This window comes from Perca fluviatilis, chromosome 3 (assembly GCF_010015445.1).
Source record: "Perca fluviatilis chromosome 3, GENO_Pfluv_1.0, whole genome shotgun sequence".
Lineage (NCBI taxonomy): Eukaryota > Metazoa > Chordata > Actinopteri > Perciformes > Percidae > Perca > Perca fluviatilis.
Window position 1 is genome coordinate 10,027,811 of NC_053114.1, and position 15,613 is coordinate 10,043,423.

At 38.8% G+C, this 15,613-nt stretch overlaps 1 protein-coding gene across 4 annotated transcripts in view; it reads left to right on the top strand.

The window, feature by feature from the left end:
- Nucleotides 1–15,613, top strand: part of lrrk1 (leucine-rich repeat kinase 1) — a 235,488-nt gene that overhangs the window by 166,659 nt on the left and 53,216 nt on the right. For all 4 annotated transcript variants that reach the window (XM_039794699.1, XM_039794701.1, XM_039794700.1 and 1 more), the window contains one exon: nt 11,291–11,485. In XM_039794699.1, coding sequence (XP_039650633.1) covers nt 11,291–11,485 — 195 coding nt within the window. The remainder of the gene's footprint in view (nt 1–11,290; nt 11,486–15,613) is intronic.

Consider the following 15,613-nt stretch of genomic DNA (forward strand, 5'->3'; position numbering starts at 1 on the left):
AGGCGCATTTCGTGTTGCCAGCCCCCTGCTGGCAACACGAAATGCGCCTTATATGACAAACACTACACTGCTGAAAAATTTGGAAGTTGGAAGCTGAACTGCACATAAGTTAAGAGCTGAAATACATTTGTAGAAAAGCTGGAAGCTAAACTGTAATACTGTCAAAAGTGGAAGTTTCAATATATTGACTAAAAAGACTTATCAGCTATATCCATTGCATAGAACAAACAGAGAGAAAGAGAGGGATAGAGAGAGACAGAGAGAGGGGGAGGGAGAGACAGGGAGGGAGAAGGAGGGATGGAGAGAGAAAGAGAGAGAGAAAGAGAGGAGCGGGAAAGAGAGAGAGGGGGATGAGAGAGAGAGGGAGAGACAAAGAGAGAGAAAGAGAAGGAAAGAGAGAGGGAGAAGGAGAGAGAGAGATGGAAAGAGAGAGAGGGCTAGAGAGAGAAGGGGGATAGAGAGGGAGCGAGAGGCAGAGGGAAAGAAAGAGAGGGAGGGGGAGGGAGAGACAGGGATGGATGGAGAGAGAAGGAGAGGGACAGGGAGAGAGAGAGAGGGAAAGAGAGAGGGGGATGAGAGAGAGGGAGAGACAAAGAGAGAAAGAGAAGGAAAGAGAGAGGAAGAGAGAGAGAGTGAGAGAGAGAGGGATAGAGGGAGAGAAAGATGGATATAGAGAGAAAGAGAGAGGGAAAGAGAGAGAGAGGGTGGAGGAAAAAAAAAAAGAGAGAGAAGAGAGGGAAGAGAAGAGAGAGAGGTAAAAAAAAAAAAAAAAAAAGAGAAAAAAAAAAAAAAAAAAAAAAAAAAAGAGAGAAAAAAAAAAAAAATGACAGACAAAAAGGAGAAAAAAGAGAAAAAAAAAAAAATATATTGTAAATAGAACCAATTATAATATGTTAGTGTTGTTATATTACTATCTGTGATTGTAATGTTCCTGTCTGTGAAAAAGTGCTGTGTCATGCTATAAGGAGGAGCAGCAGGTAATCAAGTATTGGCCTTCCTTTGATCTGTAATTAGCACACCTGTTAAAGGATAAACATTGTTATACAGTGAGAGCCAGTCTGTGAAAGCTGATAAAGATCTCTTCAAACAAGCCTTAATAACTCCAAAACAGTACACGCTATCCATACAGTGAATTCACCGTGGGAAACAGGAAGCCTTTGTGAACGTCTCCATCTAAAATTAATGTTGATAAACTTAGAAATGTGGGCATATAAGCGATTTAAAAAAAAGTGGTTCGTTCTGTGTTACGTTGGAAAATATGCAGGACGTTTATCATTTCTGCGGATGGAGGAACATTTTGAATTCTCATCATTTGGAAGCTTGCTGAGCCCAAAGTATAAGACATATCGCTTAACTGTGGGGAGTTTGTGTGTGTGTGTGTGTGTGTGTGTGTGTTTTGTGTGTGTGTTTTTGTGTGTGTGTTTCTGTATCTGTGTGTGTGTCTGTGTGTGTGTGTTTCTCTGTGTGTGTGTGTGTTTCTGTATCTGTGTGTGTTTGTGTGTGTGTGTGTGTGTGTGTGTTTGTGTGTGTGTTTGCATGTGTGTCTGTGTGTGTCTTTGTGTGTGTGTTTATGTGTCTGTGTGTGTATCTGTGTGTGTGTGTTTGCAAAATAAAACATGAATAGCTGAATTGCTAAAGCTAAACTGGATGAATAGCTTAAAACTGTAAAATAAGTTGAAGAAGTGAGAGTAGTTGAAAAAGTCAAATAACATCCTGGTCAGGGACGCAGTGATTGATGCGCCACAGTGGGATTTGAACCCGGGTCCCCCACACTCAAGCCATGTGCCATAACCACTGTGCTATCTTCAAAATAGACAAAAATGTTCCTTCGGTATTTATAAAGCCTCTCTTTGATCATTAATCCCCACACCTGATTAGTGAGAGACAGTGTGGGAGAACCCTTCAAACAAGCCTTAATAAATCCACAACAGTACATGCTATCGAAACAGCGACTTCACCGTTAGAGACACATGGCCTTTGTGAATGTATCGGTATAAAATTTATATGGATATACGTAACAATGTGGGCATATCAGCGATTTAAAAAAGTGGTTCGTTCTGCTTTTTAATGGAAAATATGGAAGACTTTTATCATTGGAGCGGATGGAGGAAAATGTGTTACTCTCATCATTTGGAAGCTTGCTGAACCCAAAGTCAGACAACATCAACGTTTTGATGTATAAATTGTGTATGACCGGTAGAAATTGTGGGTGTACGAGCAATTTATAGAGAAGGGACAAAGATTATTTTTTTGAAGCTTCACCCTCTGAGCGATGACATCATCACTCTAACCAGCCACAAACACACTCTGTTTAATCGATAAAAAATCCTGAAATGATCACTAAACTTAAACAGCTTTTTCACAAAAACTGTAAAAGATATCAAACTGAAAAGTAGACCCCGGGTAGCTGAATATTTTGTAAACCGTTTAAAGTTTGAATCACGTCTGTAGGTGGAAGAATGTAGGAGGAGATACGTTTTGAAGCAGAAGAAGATTTTAAGGAGTTGAAGCATGCTCTCATTCACTTCAATGTTAAAAAAAGTGTTAAAAAGCTTATAATTTTAAAAAGTATAAATAGTAGAAAAAAATTTGAAGAAGTCCCATCATTAGCTGAAAGAGCTGAACATTTGAAAAGTTGAATGGTTTAAATAGGTGAAAGTATGCAGAAGTTACAGAGAGCCAAAAAACGTACGGAATAAGAATACAACTAAGAATAAATAAACAAAATGGCCGACACGAATAACAATAGGTAGGATGCTGTTGCATTCCCACTAATTATCTGGGTCACATAACAGTGATATAACAAAAGATGTATCCTGGAATTCGTTCAAAACTTATTTTTAATCTGCAATTATTTCTGAGACAATTAATTGTACGGCTACATTTGCAATTGTTACATCTCTAGTGCTAACTTCAGTTCAGTTCAAGTTTATTGTCATATGCATATTAGTACAGAGTACCACAGCAATGGAATACAATGTGCCTTGGCACTCTCTCAGCACCAGTCAATAATAGAGATGCACCGATTGAATTGGACGATTTTCACGTCATCGGCCATGACCGGCGACCTGTCGGTCAGTCTGACATATGCCGATTTTATGCCGGTCAATGATTAACATTGCGCAACATCAGCACCACACGTGCATATGCAGGGTTTCCGCTATATGCATGTAGCATCGGCACACTGCCGCTCAATCAGCTGTTTATGAAATGTCATAAAGTCGTAATTATACACGGCTCTGCAGAGCCGTCTGCTCTACTGAACTCTGGCGAACGGTCAGCCGCTCTCTCTCTCCCCTCTGAGGCTGAAAAACTGGAACATGAAATCCGCACTCACGCGGGTCCGTGAAATATGACCGCTACAGTTTATTGGAAAAAAGCGTTGGGCACACTGACTTTGATGAATTTACTGTTTATCAGACCCCAGATGAGACAAGAAGCTAACGTTAGCAAACGCTGTGGTCCCTCTGCCTCTGACACCTCGCTGGCCACTGTAGGAGACGCTGTGTTAAAAAAACTTTACTGTTTAAAACGCTTTCCAGGTTAGTGGGGATGCATGTGTGTGTTTTGAGAAATATCTTTATACTGCATTAAGGCTATATTTATTTAATTTTTATTTGTTATTTATATATTATTTTATTGCCATTACCTGTTTTCATACATACAGAAGTTTAGTTTAGTAAATATATCAAATTTTTTTAGTTGGATGTGAAAAGAAGGAAATGGTTCTTCCATAACATTGCACTTTAAATGTGTGTTAATTTCCCACACCAGGAGCAGTGTTGCCACAGTTACTTTACAGATTACTTGATTTTAAAAGTAATTTAGTTACTTTACAGATTACTTGATTTTAAAAGTAACAAAGTTAGATTACAAATTACTTTATTAGTTACATTCCACAACTGCCGACAACACCCCCACAGCCTCAACATAAAAATGACAACCGGTTTACTGTGAGTCAGCTCGACATTGCCAATACTAGGGATTGGGTTTATTATGGCATGAAAGAGAGTGAGTCAACCTTGTTTAAGGGCAGCATTTCCTCGACAACATACTGCCCGACCAACTCCTTCAACTCTCCCCCACTTACTGGTTTTGCACCGAAGTCCAGCTTTTGTTGTTTGGATGGTGGGGGACCTCCTGCTCTCTGCTTCGCACCACCTGCTGGGACTTGCTCTGTAAGTTTGACTGCAGTGCTGCAACTCCAAATGTTTCTTCAAATTTGACGTAGTGTTTTTGTAGCTAGATAGCACTTTGTCGCCATCAGCAGAGTGTACAACGAACCTTAATATTGCCGTCTTTAGCTGACACAAACTCAAAATAGTGACTGTATTTCCAGCTAGAAAACGTCCATCTCTCTCCTCCCTCCATTGTTGTTTACGTTTGTGTCGCTGCGTGGTACACGTGAACTGTCCACATGCTGAAAACGTGGCTTGTCGCATACGTGACTTCACTCCCCGAGATGCAAGAAGAAAGCAAAAATATATATTTTTACTAAGGAAAATGACAAAAATAGTAATGCACAGTGACTTGGATAAGTAACTTTAATCTGATTACTGGATTGGGAATAGTAACGCGTTAGATTACTCGTTACTGAAAAAAGTGATCAGATTAGGCATCACTGACCAGGAGTAATTTATAGTTCTATTTTATAGCGATCGATTATCTGTTCAAAAAATGTTCTATGCAAAATATTACATTTTCTATTAAAGAAAAGATAGAAAATAAATATTTGTGTGTGCTGTAAAGAGGTTAGAAAAAAATCTGTATCGGCTGGTCTACTAAACTAAATGAAAAATCGGAAATCGGAATCGGCCTAGAAAATTGTAATCGGTGCATCTCTAGTCAATAAGTAACAATTATAAATATATAAAAACATCCAAGCATAGTAAGCTCAGACCTCAGCCCTCCTTCCTGTTGTACTATCATTCAGTAGCCTTATTACCTGGGGGTAAAAACTATCCCTGAAACGTGATGTGCACGTTGGGACCACAGCAGGCTTTTGGTCTATATGGCTGGCCGAGGCTCCTCCTCTCCTTGGGGAGGCTAGCTTTACTAGGGCTTACTGTTTAACCAGCCCCTTCCCTTTGTAGTGGAAGCTTTCAAAGAGCAGAGAAAAATATCTGTAAGCCTCCACCTCTATTCATCAGCCCCTCTCCCACAGAATCTGCTGACTTCAGCCAATCAAACACCTTTCCTCCTCTCCTGGAAGTTAATTGAACTTTTTGATGAGATTTAACTTTTCTAATAGGATGCAGACAATGCTGGAGAGAGAATAAATGATGAAGCAAGTGGAAAAAGAAAGTGTAACAGGAAAATAAATGTAAAACAGCTGTTAACGTGTTTGCCAGCTGTTAAGTATCTTGGCAAGAATTGGAACATGTGTCCGTGTTTGTCAGTTGGATCTTGACATTATACAGTAACGCTACTAAAAAGCTGCTACAAGCCATTTGTTTATAGGCTTGGATAATATCAACAATACTGAGTGACAAGATTAGGAATCCAAAACATGGATTGTTGATTGTAGTTTGAATGTAATGAATGAATCAAGAGTGTGGTCTAGAAATTTGTGTCTATTAGGTAAATATATACAGTGCGTGTGTATATATATATATATATATATATATATATTAGGGCTGTCCAAAACGATTATTTTTTAAAAGATTAATCTAGCGATTATTTTTGGGATTAGTCGACTAATCTAATGATTAATTTTTCGATTAATCTAACGATTAATTTTTTAATTGGCGATTATTTTCCCATTGCTCAATTATTAACAATTTACACAAAACAAATTTCAATAAGGTTCAAATCTCTATTTATTAAAATTTTTTGGATTTTGGGGAGACTATCTTGGACGATGTGTGGAATGGAGTTTGGTCAGGCCCTGCAGGTTGCTTATTTACCAACAAAGCCAAGTAGATGCAATTTAGGGTCATACACAGGCTCCATATCACACCGGTGAAACGCAATAGGTTTAACCCATTGCTCTCGAAATTTCGTAATAAATGTAAGATTTCTGAAGGTACATATTTCCACTGCATATTTGAATGCCCCCTTATTAATGACTTCTGGGTCAAAATATGTAAGGAAATTGATGTTATATTCAAGAAAAAACTAGCTCTTACTCCCGTCAGCTGTAGTCTGGGGTTAAATACTAAAGCATTGGGTCTTGGCTCCTCCAGACTAAGGCTGCTGGAGGTGCTTCTCTTTGTGAGGAGATGTGAGGAGATGCATTCTTCTTCTGTGGATCTCAAACTCTGTTCCCACGATTTCACAATGGACTCAGAGTGTGTTGGAACTTCTCCCATTAGAAGCTATTAGCTTCTGGCTCAGAGACATGCCTTTTCGCTTTTTCGAAATCTGGGACCCCTTCTTGGACTATATTGGGGAGGATGGTGGATGGACCCTTCAGAGTGGCCTCTATGGTTTAGCATGTTCTGAGATCTCGAAGTACATTTCCAGGAGACATACAATAGCTTAAGTAACCCAATTTGACTGATTACGTTGAGTATGCCTCAAATGTGTTTGTTTAAATTTGTTTAGTTGTTTTATTTTTATTTTTATTTTATTTATTTTTTTGTCTTGATTGTTTATTTTAAGGGGTTACGGGTGGGCTAAAAGGAGGGCTTTATTCTTTACTCGGTGTCTGTATTCCTTTATGTTGTATGTGCCCCGAGGAAATTTAATAAAGATATGTTTAAAAAAAAAAACTGCACTGTTCCAAGTAAAAGTTATTTTTAGTGCAACCTGAAGCCAGATGTAGGCTATCAATCCAACCACAAAATAAAGTCACTTTCAGGAGGAATACAAAAGTAAAAACTTAAAGTAAACTGAGCAAGTGCAAAAAGAGTAGTGCATGAGAGATTAACCTGTATTTGCTTTTTTAACAGTAGGTAAAATAATGAATACGCTCTTGTTTAACATCCAAGCTCTTCTCCCTTTAATTGAACTTTAATTATTTGTATCTAAAGGCTGGTTAAGCACTGTAGGGAGGAGAAGTTGGACAGTTTTTTTTGTCTCGTTCCAGTGATTGGCACATCTGGGTGATGGCGTCGGATATGTGTTAGCATGTTAGATGTATTTCTACTCACATACCCAACAACTGCTGAACAACGGCGACGCACAGTTCTCGTCTTATCCACCACTCTCTCGCCTGTAGCCTACTACTGTAACTGACCCGAAGACCGACGTTTTCGAGGCGGGGACGGCGTGAGACGAGAAGGCATGACACGAGAAGGCATGACACTGGAGGCTCCAGACTGCAGCCATACAGTCTCGAAGTTTTGCCAAACTTGTGATCTTAAAGAGGCCGGCGGGGAACTCTTGTGGACCGCCACCACTCGCCATACTCGTCCTTTCGTGCTGCTATCTCTGACTCACTCACTGGACCGTTGACATGACAAAAAACTGCATATATGCGGAGGAGCTCGGCTAGCTTCAGAGCTAAGGCAGGGCTACAGATCAGGTGTCCCTAGCAAATTATTTGTGTCGACGCATTTACGTAATCGATGACGTTGACCACGTCGACGAATCGTCCCAGCCCTAATATATATATATACACATACATATACACATACACACATATATATACATATACACACATATATATACATATACACATACACACATATATATACATATACACATACACACACATATATATACATATACACATATATATATATATATATATATATATATATATATATATATATATATATGTATATATATATATATGTGTATATATATATATGTGTATATATGTATATTATATGTGTGTATATATATATATGTGTATATATATGTGTGTATATGTATGTATATATGTGTGTATATGTATGTATATATGTGTGTATATGTATATATATATGTGTGTATATGTATATATGTATGTGTATATATATGTGTGTATATGTATATATATATATATGTGTGTATGTATTATGTATGTTTTTTTTAATATTGTGTGTATACATATTTCTCTTTATTGTGTATAAGAGACATAAATAAAGAAGTGGAGTAAAAGGTGGAAAGAGAGTTATTGAAGACAGAATAATTGTGTGCTGGAATGTGAACAATAGTGACAGTGTAATAGTACACGGAAGTAAAGTATATAATATAATGTAGGAGGAAATAAAATAGGCAGGCTTGTTATTTGGTAGGACACTTAGAATATAGAGGAGGAAATGGGAAAGGGAGAGGTGGTGGAATGGAATGGGACAGAGGAATGTACATGTACGAAGGTGACTGGAGCATGTATATGCAAACAGACAAGTACGGATTATGTAAAGACTGAGATTTCATTTCATTCAAAGATGGCATAGCACAAAACAAGTTATGCAGACAGATTCAGATGTATAAACAGAGGAAAGTAGGACCTGCAACATCACACGAATGTATGTGACAAGACACTGACCCCAACACCTCTATACGTGAGGATAAACACAAAAACATGGACCACACCACAACCCTGTGACAAAGGTTTTGTTTTTTTTTTTTTTTTTGGTTGTTTTTTTTTTTTTTTTTTTTTGTGTTGGGGTGTGGTTGTTTTTTTTTCTTTTTTTTTTTTTTTTTTTGTTTTTTCCTTTTTTTTTTTCCTTTTCCATTCTCTTTTTTTTTTTTTTTTTTTCCTTTTTTTCTTTTCTTTTTTCTTTTTCTTTGTTTTTATAAACTACAAGGAAGAGAATCCAGGTGTTGTTTTAATACCAGTTTTTTTATTTAAATACTGGATAGAGAGACATAACTTAGAGGTGGTAGAGTATACAGAAGGAAATAGCTTAACAGTGGAGAGTTCAGTGATAAGTGATATTAGGTGCAGAATGAATGCATAAATAGTACAAAATATAAATTATATTTGAGACCATGGTGGACACACATAGTTAAGTGATAGGACAGACAGGACAACTATGAGCCTTAGAAATAGCTGTGAAACTGAAGTGGTGACACTTGTGACACAGATAGGAATCCTTTGCTATTTTGGTCCTCAGATATGGGTTTCAAGGATGAGTGAAGGAGAAATATGGAATGTGTTTGATGAATGGAATAATGAAATGTAAAGAAGGAAATAATTGAAGAGATGTGATTTGTAGATTGTAAAGAAAGACACATGGAAGAGTAGTGGAGTCATGCAAATATAGGAAAGTGGATGAGGAAGGCACAGAGTAATGTAAAGTAAAGGTAACATGCAATTGTGTGGGTGAATTATTGCTTATGGTTGGGTGGGGGAAAATCATATGTATCGTGATTTTTTTTTTTGCGACGATTTTTAAAATTGAATTCCTTTCACTAGAAGTTATACTGTATATACATACCCTACTGGTCAAAAGTTTTAGAACACCCCAATTTTTCTAGTTTTTTATTGAAATTTTAGCAGTTTAAGTCCAATGAATAGCTTGAAATGGTACAAAAGGTAAGTAGTGAACTGCCTGAGATTAAAAAAAAAGTAAGGTTACCCAAAACTGAAAAATAATGTACATTTCAGAACTTTACAAAAAAGCCATTTTCAGGGAACAAGAAATGGGTTAACAACGTAAAGCTGTTATGCAGCAATGGAGGTTGATCAAGCTTTGAAAGTTGGTGCTACCAATTCCCACAGGTGTTCCAACTTGTCTGGATTACTTACAACCCCCTCGGTTTGTATAAAAGTATTGTTGGAACACGCTGTGGTACCATACCCTCGTGAGCATTATTTGAACAGTATTGTACTGCAGAAAGTAGTGTGTTGCTATAAAAATGGCGGGAAAAAGGCAATTAACAATGGAAGAGAGACAGACCATCATAACACTTAAGAATGTTGGTCTTTCCTACAGAGAAATTGCGAAGCAAGTCAAGGTGTCAGTGAGTACAGTATTCTTCACCATCAAAACTGGGGGAAACTCTGACAGGAAGAGGTCTGGCAGACCCAAAGCCACAACAGAATCAGAACACAAGTTTCTGAGAGTCAACAGCTTGCATGATAGGCGGCTCACAGGACAACAGCTTCAAGCACAGCTTAATAGTGGTCATAATAAGCAAGTCTCAGTTTCAACTGTAAAGAGAAGACTTCGAGCTTCAGGTTTGATAGGTCGAGATGCAGCAAGAAAGCCATTGCTAAGACGTCAGAAAAAGAAAAAGAGGCTTGCCTGGGCCAAGAAACACTGTGAATGGACTACTGAAGACTGGAAGAAGGTGTTATGGACTGATTAATCAAAATTTGAAATCTTCGTTTCATCACGCAGGATTTTTGTACGTCGTTGAGTAGGCAAAAGGATGGTTCCTCAGTGTGTGACATCAACTGTCAAACATGGAGGAGGAAGCGTGATGGTCTGGGCCTGTTTTGCTGGATCCAGGGTCAGTGATTTGTACAGTCACCAGACTTAAACCCCATTGAGCTGGTTTGGGATGAACTGGACAGAAAAGTGAAAGCAACCTATTAGTGCCACACATTTATGGGAACTTCTGCAACCGAGTTAGGAAGAATTTTCTGAAGAATATTTGATTTCCATTGTAGAAAGAATGCCACGAGTGTGTTCAGCTGTTATAGCTGCCAAAGGGGGCTACTTTGATGAGTCAAAAAATTAGAATACATTTTGGTTTATAAATTGATTCCATGATTTCTTTTTTAACTTAAATTATTTATTTGTTCTATTCTTTCATTTCAGAGTACAATAAGACATTGAACTGCATGAATTTAAAAAAAAACTGGAAAAATTGGGGTGTTCTAATATATATATATATATATATATAGCTAGCAATGGTTGATGAAACAATGGTTCACCTAAAAAAAAATTGTTATGTTACCTACATCATATTGGTTTCTAGTAAAACTGAATGAAACTGAACTGAAAATGTTGAAAATCCATGTTATGTACTTCTTTACAAATTAAATACATGTCAGACTGACTGACTGACATGTGATGTGCATTCTTCTTGGAAAAGAATTAGTTTTTAGAAATGTCTCATATATTGTCTCTAGAAGTGCATTATTTCTTTTGTTTTGTTAAAGAAGGAAAAGAAAATCCCAATACTCAATACTATCGAACCACAAAACTTCTAGAATCGCAATAAATGAAAATCGCAATACAAATCGAGGACAAAAGCATATCGTCCCAGCCCTACTTGCTATGGTTACATGTACGGTTTACTCATTTCAGTTTAATCTTTTTCTTACTATCCATTTGATTGACATTCCTGACATGTATTACATAACCAGCCACACACTCTTAAAATCCAAGGCTGACTGGAGGTCTTAATATTTCTGAAACCTGACCTTGATGCTCTGTGTTTTTTCTCTCATCACCGCCTAAAGGTGGACATGTTCTCCTATGGTATGGTGCTGTATGAGCTGCTGTCTGGGCGGAGGCCTGTGCTGGGACACCATCAGCTTCAGATAGCAAAGAAGCTCTCCAAAGGCATCCGTCCAGTGCTAGGCAGTCCACAGGAGGTTCAGTTCTGCTGCCTCCACAGCATGATGACTGAATGCTGGGACACCAAGCCTGAGAAGGTGAGCCTCCCTTCTTGTGCACATAAATGTATTTGGCCGACGCAGTTTTTCTGTTTGCTCAGGTTTGTAGTAAAATAGACTCATTAACTGTACTGCTCACAGTGTGGCTATGACAGTGTTTAAAGGGTAATTTCGTACAGTTTTTTTTTTTTAACCCAGACCATATTTTCCCATGCATCAGTTTCTAAGTGACGAATGTGGACAAAATTCCGAAAGTCGGATATAATTCGAATAGTATTATATATTATCATATTATTATATATATTTGAGTGCTGAAATTACTATTTAAATTGTGATTTTTTTTGTTATAAATATTTTGGCTAACGTTAGCTAATCTCCCTCTACTTGCCTTGGCCTACCCGCATGTGAATACGAAATCCTTGTCATGTCACGTCTAATGAACAATAATTTAGCAATGACTTTAAACATGACATTCAACATGACTTTAAAATCCACATCCACCGAGCCAAATTGCTTTTTTTATCGTTAGTTAGCTCTTTCTTGCACGCCCGCCGATAGGGGGGGACAAACGGGTCTGTTGTCCCGGCCCCACATTAGGGGGGGGCCCAGAACTGGGGGCCCAGAACTGGGCCCTCATTAAATTATGGAATAATTGAAAAACATTTTTTTAAATAGGCCTATTTGTGGAAAAAAATATGTAATATTTGAGTTACATAAAAGCTTTTTATTTGTTTTCTTCCTAATTGTCCTTGAAATAGTGGTCAAGAACCCCCCCACCCCCAACACAAAAATGGTTTGGCCCCTTATCAAAAGTTGATGTTGTTTTCAGTAGATTTGAAGCTCAGTATGCTCAAAATGTCCGGTCAGCACAAGTCCGATGCTCAGAAAAGGAAGGAAAAGAGAAGAAGAAAATAGAGGCCTTAGAGATTTTCTAAACAAATATTTTAAAAAAAAGGTGGACGGTGAAGCTGGAACTGTCAACGTAGAGCAAGGTAAAAAACAGCGCAGCCAACGTTTACGAGCCATGTAACGTAAGCTAACAGGCCAGCTCTCATGTTAACGTCCATTAGCTTGTATAAAAGCCTGAGACAACACGTTCTCTTTTACAGAAAGAGTTGAGTTTGGTAGCTCCGTCAGAGAGGATGAGACAGAGAGGAGAGAGATCCAGCTGCTGTCAGGTGACAGAGAGAGTGATGCGGGAGGGGCCCGCTGCCTTGCAACGGAGGGACAGAGTCAGGCTACCGGTGAGAGAGACAGAGAGACAGAGAGAGAGATGCGGGAGGGGCCCGCTGCCCTGTCGGAGAGTCTGAGCAGGATGGATCAGAGACTGATCACATTAATTTCAGTGAGAGATGTGAGGAGAGGAGAGGAAGATCAGATTAGAGGAAGATCAGAGGAGAGGAAGAGCATAGGAGAGGAAGAGCATAGGAGAGGAGCAGGAGAGGAAGAGGAGAGGAGAGGACCAGGAGAGGAAGAGCAGAGGAGAGGTACAGGAGATGAACAGGAGAGGAGAGGAACAGGAGAGGAAGAGCAGGGGAGAGGAAGAGCAAGGAAAAAGGAGAGATCTGGACGCGGGGGGCCCATCTAAGCTTATCTCGTCCCGGGCCCAGGCAAGACTGTCAGCTGGCCTGCTTTCTTGTTTCCTAACTAAGTCGCGAGTTATAGTAGCTTAGCTGCGAGCTTCATGGAGACAGCTAAAGTTAACATTAGCTGCCCTACAGCTGTCAGAGTTAGCTTCAACTTCATATATTTCCTTCTAACAGCTGTATTCTCAGTAACGTGACAATCTGCAAAAAAAACAGGTTGCTTATAAATCACTAAAATAGTAGTGACAGCACCGTTTGGCTTAGTTATCAATGCCGATAGCATATTGGCTAACACTATTGTTACTTACTTTATGACAAATTGTTTCGGCTGTTCTTTCTAACGTTGTGCTAACCGAGCACCATTAGCCTTGTTAGATAATGTTTCATTACTGAGTTCTTGGTTGATTTGTGTTTGTCGCTGTGTGTTCATGGTGGAAAATGAATTTAAACAAAGCGGCATGTCAGAAATGCAATGCACCATGATGTATGTCCCCTTCAAGGCCAGGCTGATGTTGGAAGTCCCTCTAGTGGACAGAACATGTAACAACAAGCACATGCTTATAGTGGCATTGACAATGCATAAGCATATGTAGTGTAGTACATATTAATAACAGGCTGCATTTGAGCATTAAATATTAAAATATTATTTGAATTAGAGTTGGGTAATAAATCAGTATTATATCAATATCGCGATATGAGACTAGATATCGTCTTAAATTTTGGATATCGTAATATGGCATAAGTGTTGTCTTTTCCTGGTTTTAAAGGCTGCATTACAGTAAAGTGATGTAATTTTCTGGACTTACCAGACTGTTATTTGCCTTTACCACTTAGTCATTATATCCACATTACTGATGATTATTTATCTAAAATCTCTTTTTGTAAATATTTTGTGAAAGCACCAATAGTCAACACTACAATATCGTTGCAGTATCGATATTGAGGTATTCGGTCAAAAATATTGTGATATTTGATTTTCTCCATATTGCCAGCCCTAATTTGAATATTTAAAAAAATAATAAATTTAATTTGAATGGTATTATAGAGGAAGAGTGACAGCTCAAATCAGTGTCTGACAACATTATGGAAAGGATCCCTACAGAGATAGAGTAAGATCCTTTTTGTGTAACGAGAAACCGCTCCGAAATCACTTTTGCCAAACTCACCAGACATTCAAATAAATGTAATACTTTTAACGTGTATAGAGCTAGCATATTTTCACATGTAAATGGGTGAATTAAGGGTTTATTTAAACCAAACCAGAGTGGTGATTGTTGGAACAGTGGAAAGACAAACCAAGACGGCTTTTGATAGTTTTATTTAGTTTTTGTCGACTTTGAATAAAGTGTGTTTTATGATGATAAAATGACGATAGCCATTTCAGGGCTGTTTCATGTTGAACAAAAAGGATCTTACTCTTCAACAAAAAGGTTTATCTCTGTAGGGATCCTTTCCATAATGTTGTCAAACACTTACAATAATAATCTGAGCCTGTCAGTGGTAAAACAAGCATTTTTAGTGGACAGAAACTGAAGGTACGCAATTGCCCATTAACTAACATTTTAGCTTGTTTTGACGCTGCCGACTGCAGCCTTTTCGCTTCGTACTGGACTAATTTGAAAGATAGTTGTTTCCATCAGTCAGTTAGATACAAAAACTGAAAAAAATAGGGTCCAGGTTTAAAAAAGCAAAGTTACCCTTTAAGCTCAAGGCTTATGATAAGACATTGAGGGCCCTATTTTAATGATCTGAAACGCAAGTGTGAAACGCAAAACGCAAGTAGCTTTGGGGGCGGATCTCGGGTGCTGTTGCTATTATACCGGCGGGATAAAAGACTCTTGCGCCCGACGCAAATCTTAAATGGGTTGGTCTGAAGTAGCTAGGTGTGGTTTGGGCGTAACGAGAAAATAACCAATCAGAGCGTCAACTCACATTCCCTTTAAGAGCAGGCGCACTTGTTCCATGGCGGATTGCTATTATGACGGCGGATTTGCTTGCCACACGCCAGCGGGAGCTGTCCGGGATGCGGCAAAGTAATAAATGCCCATCTTGTCCGGGTGGCAATGTTGCTGCTCCTCTCGGGCGCATCTCCTCAAGTCTGGAGAGGATTGCTGCAGCCATGCAGCGTGGGCCTCTAAACGCACCACCTGCACCTGTTGTGCCCCTTCCTCCTCCCCCAACTCCATCTCCATCCACCCGCTCCATCAGGAGCGCATTGCCACTCCCGGACCAGATTCCGCCAAAGTGTCCAATCCCGCCGTAGTCCAACATCATGTCTCCTTAAAGGAACATGCCGACTTATTGTGAATTTAGCTTATTCACTGTAACCCCCAGAGTAAGACAAGTCAATACATACCCTTCTCATCTCCGTGCGTGCTGTAACGCTGTCTGACGGCTCCAGCATTAGCTTAGCCCAGCACAGATCCTGCAGGTAACTGGTTCCAACTAGCCTACTGCTCCGAATTGGACAGTGATAAAATACGCCAACATAGTTCCGATTTACATGTTGTGATTTAGAAATACACACGTGTACAAAAACAACGTAACATGAGACACAGTCATCTAAAAAAAAAAAAAAAAA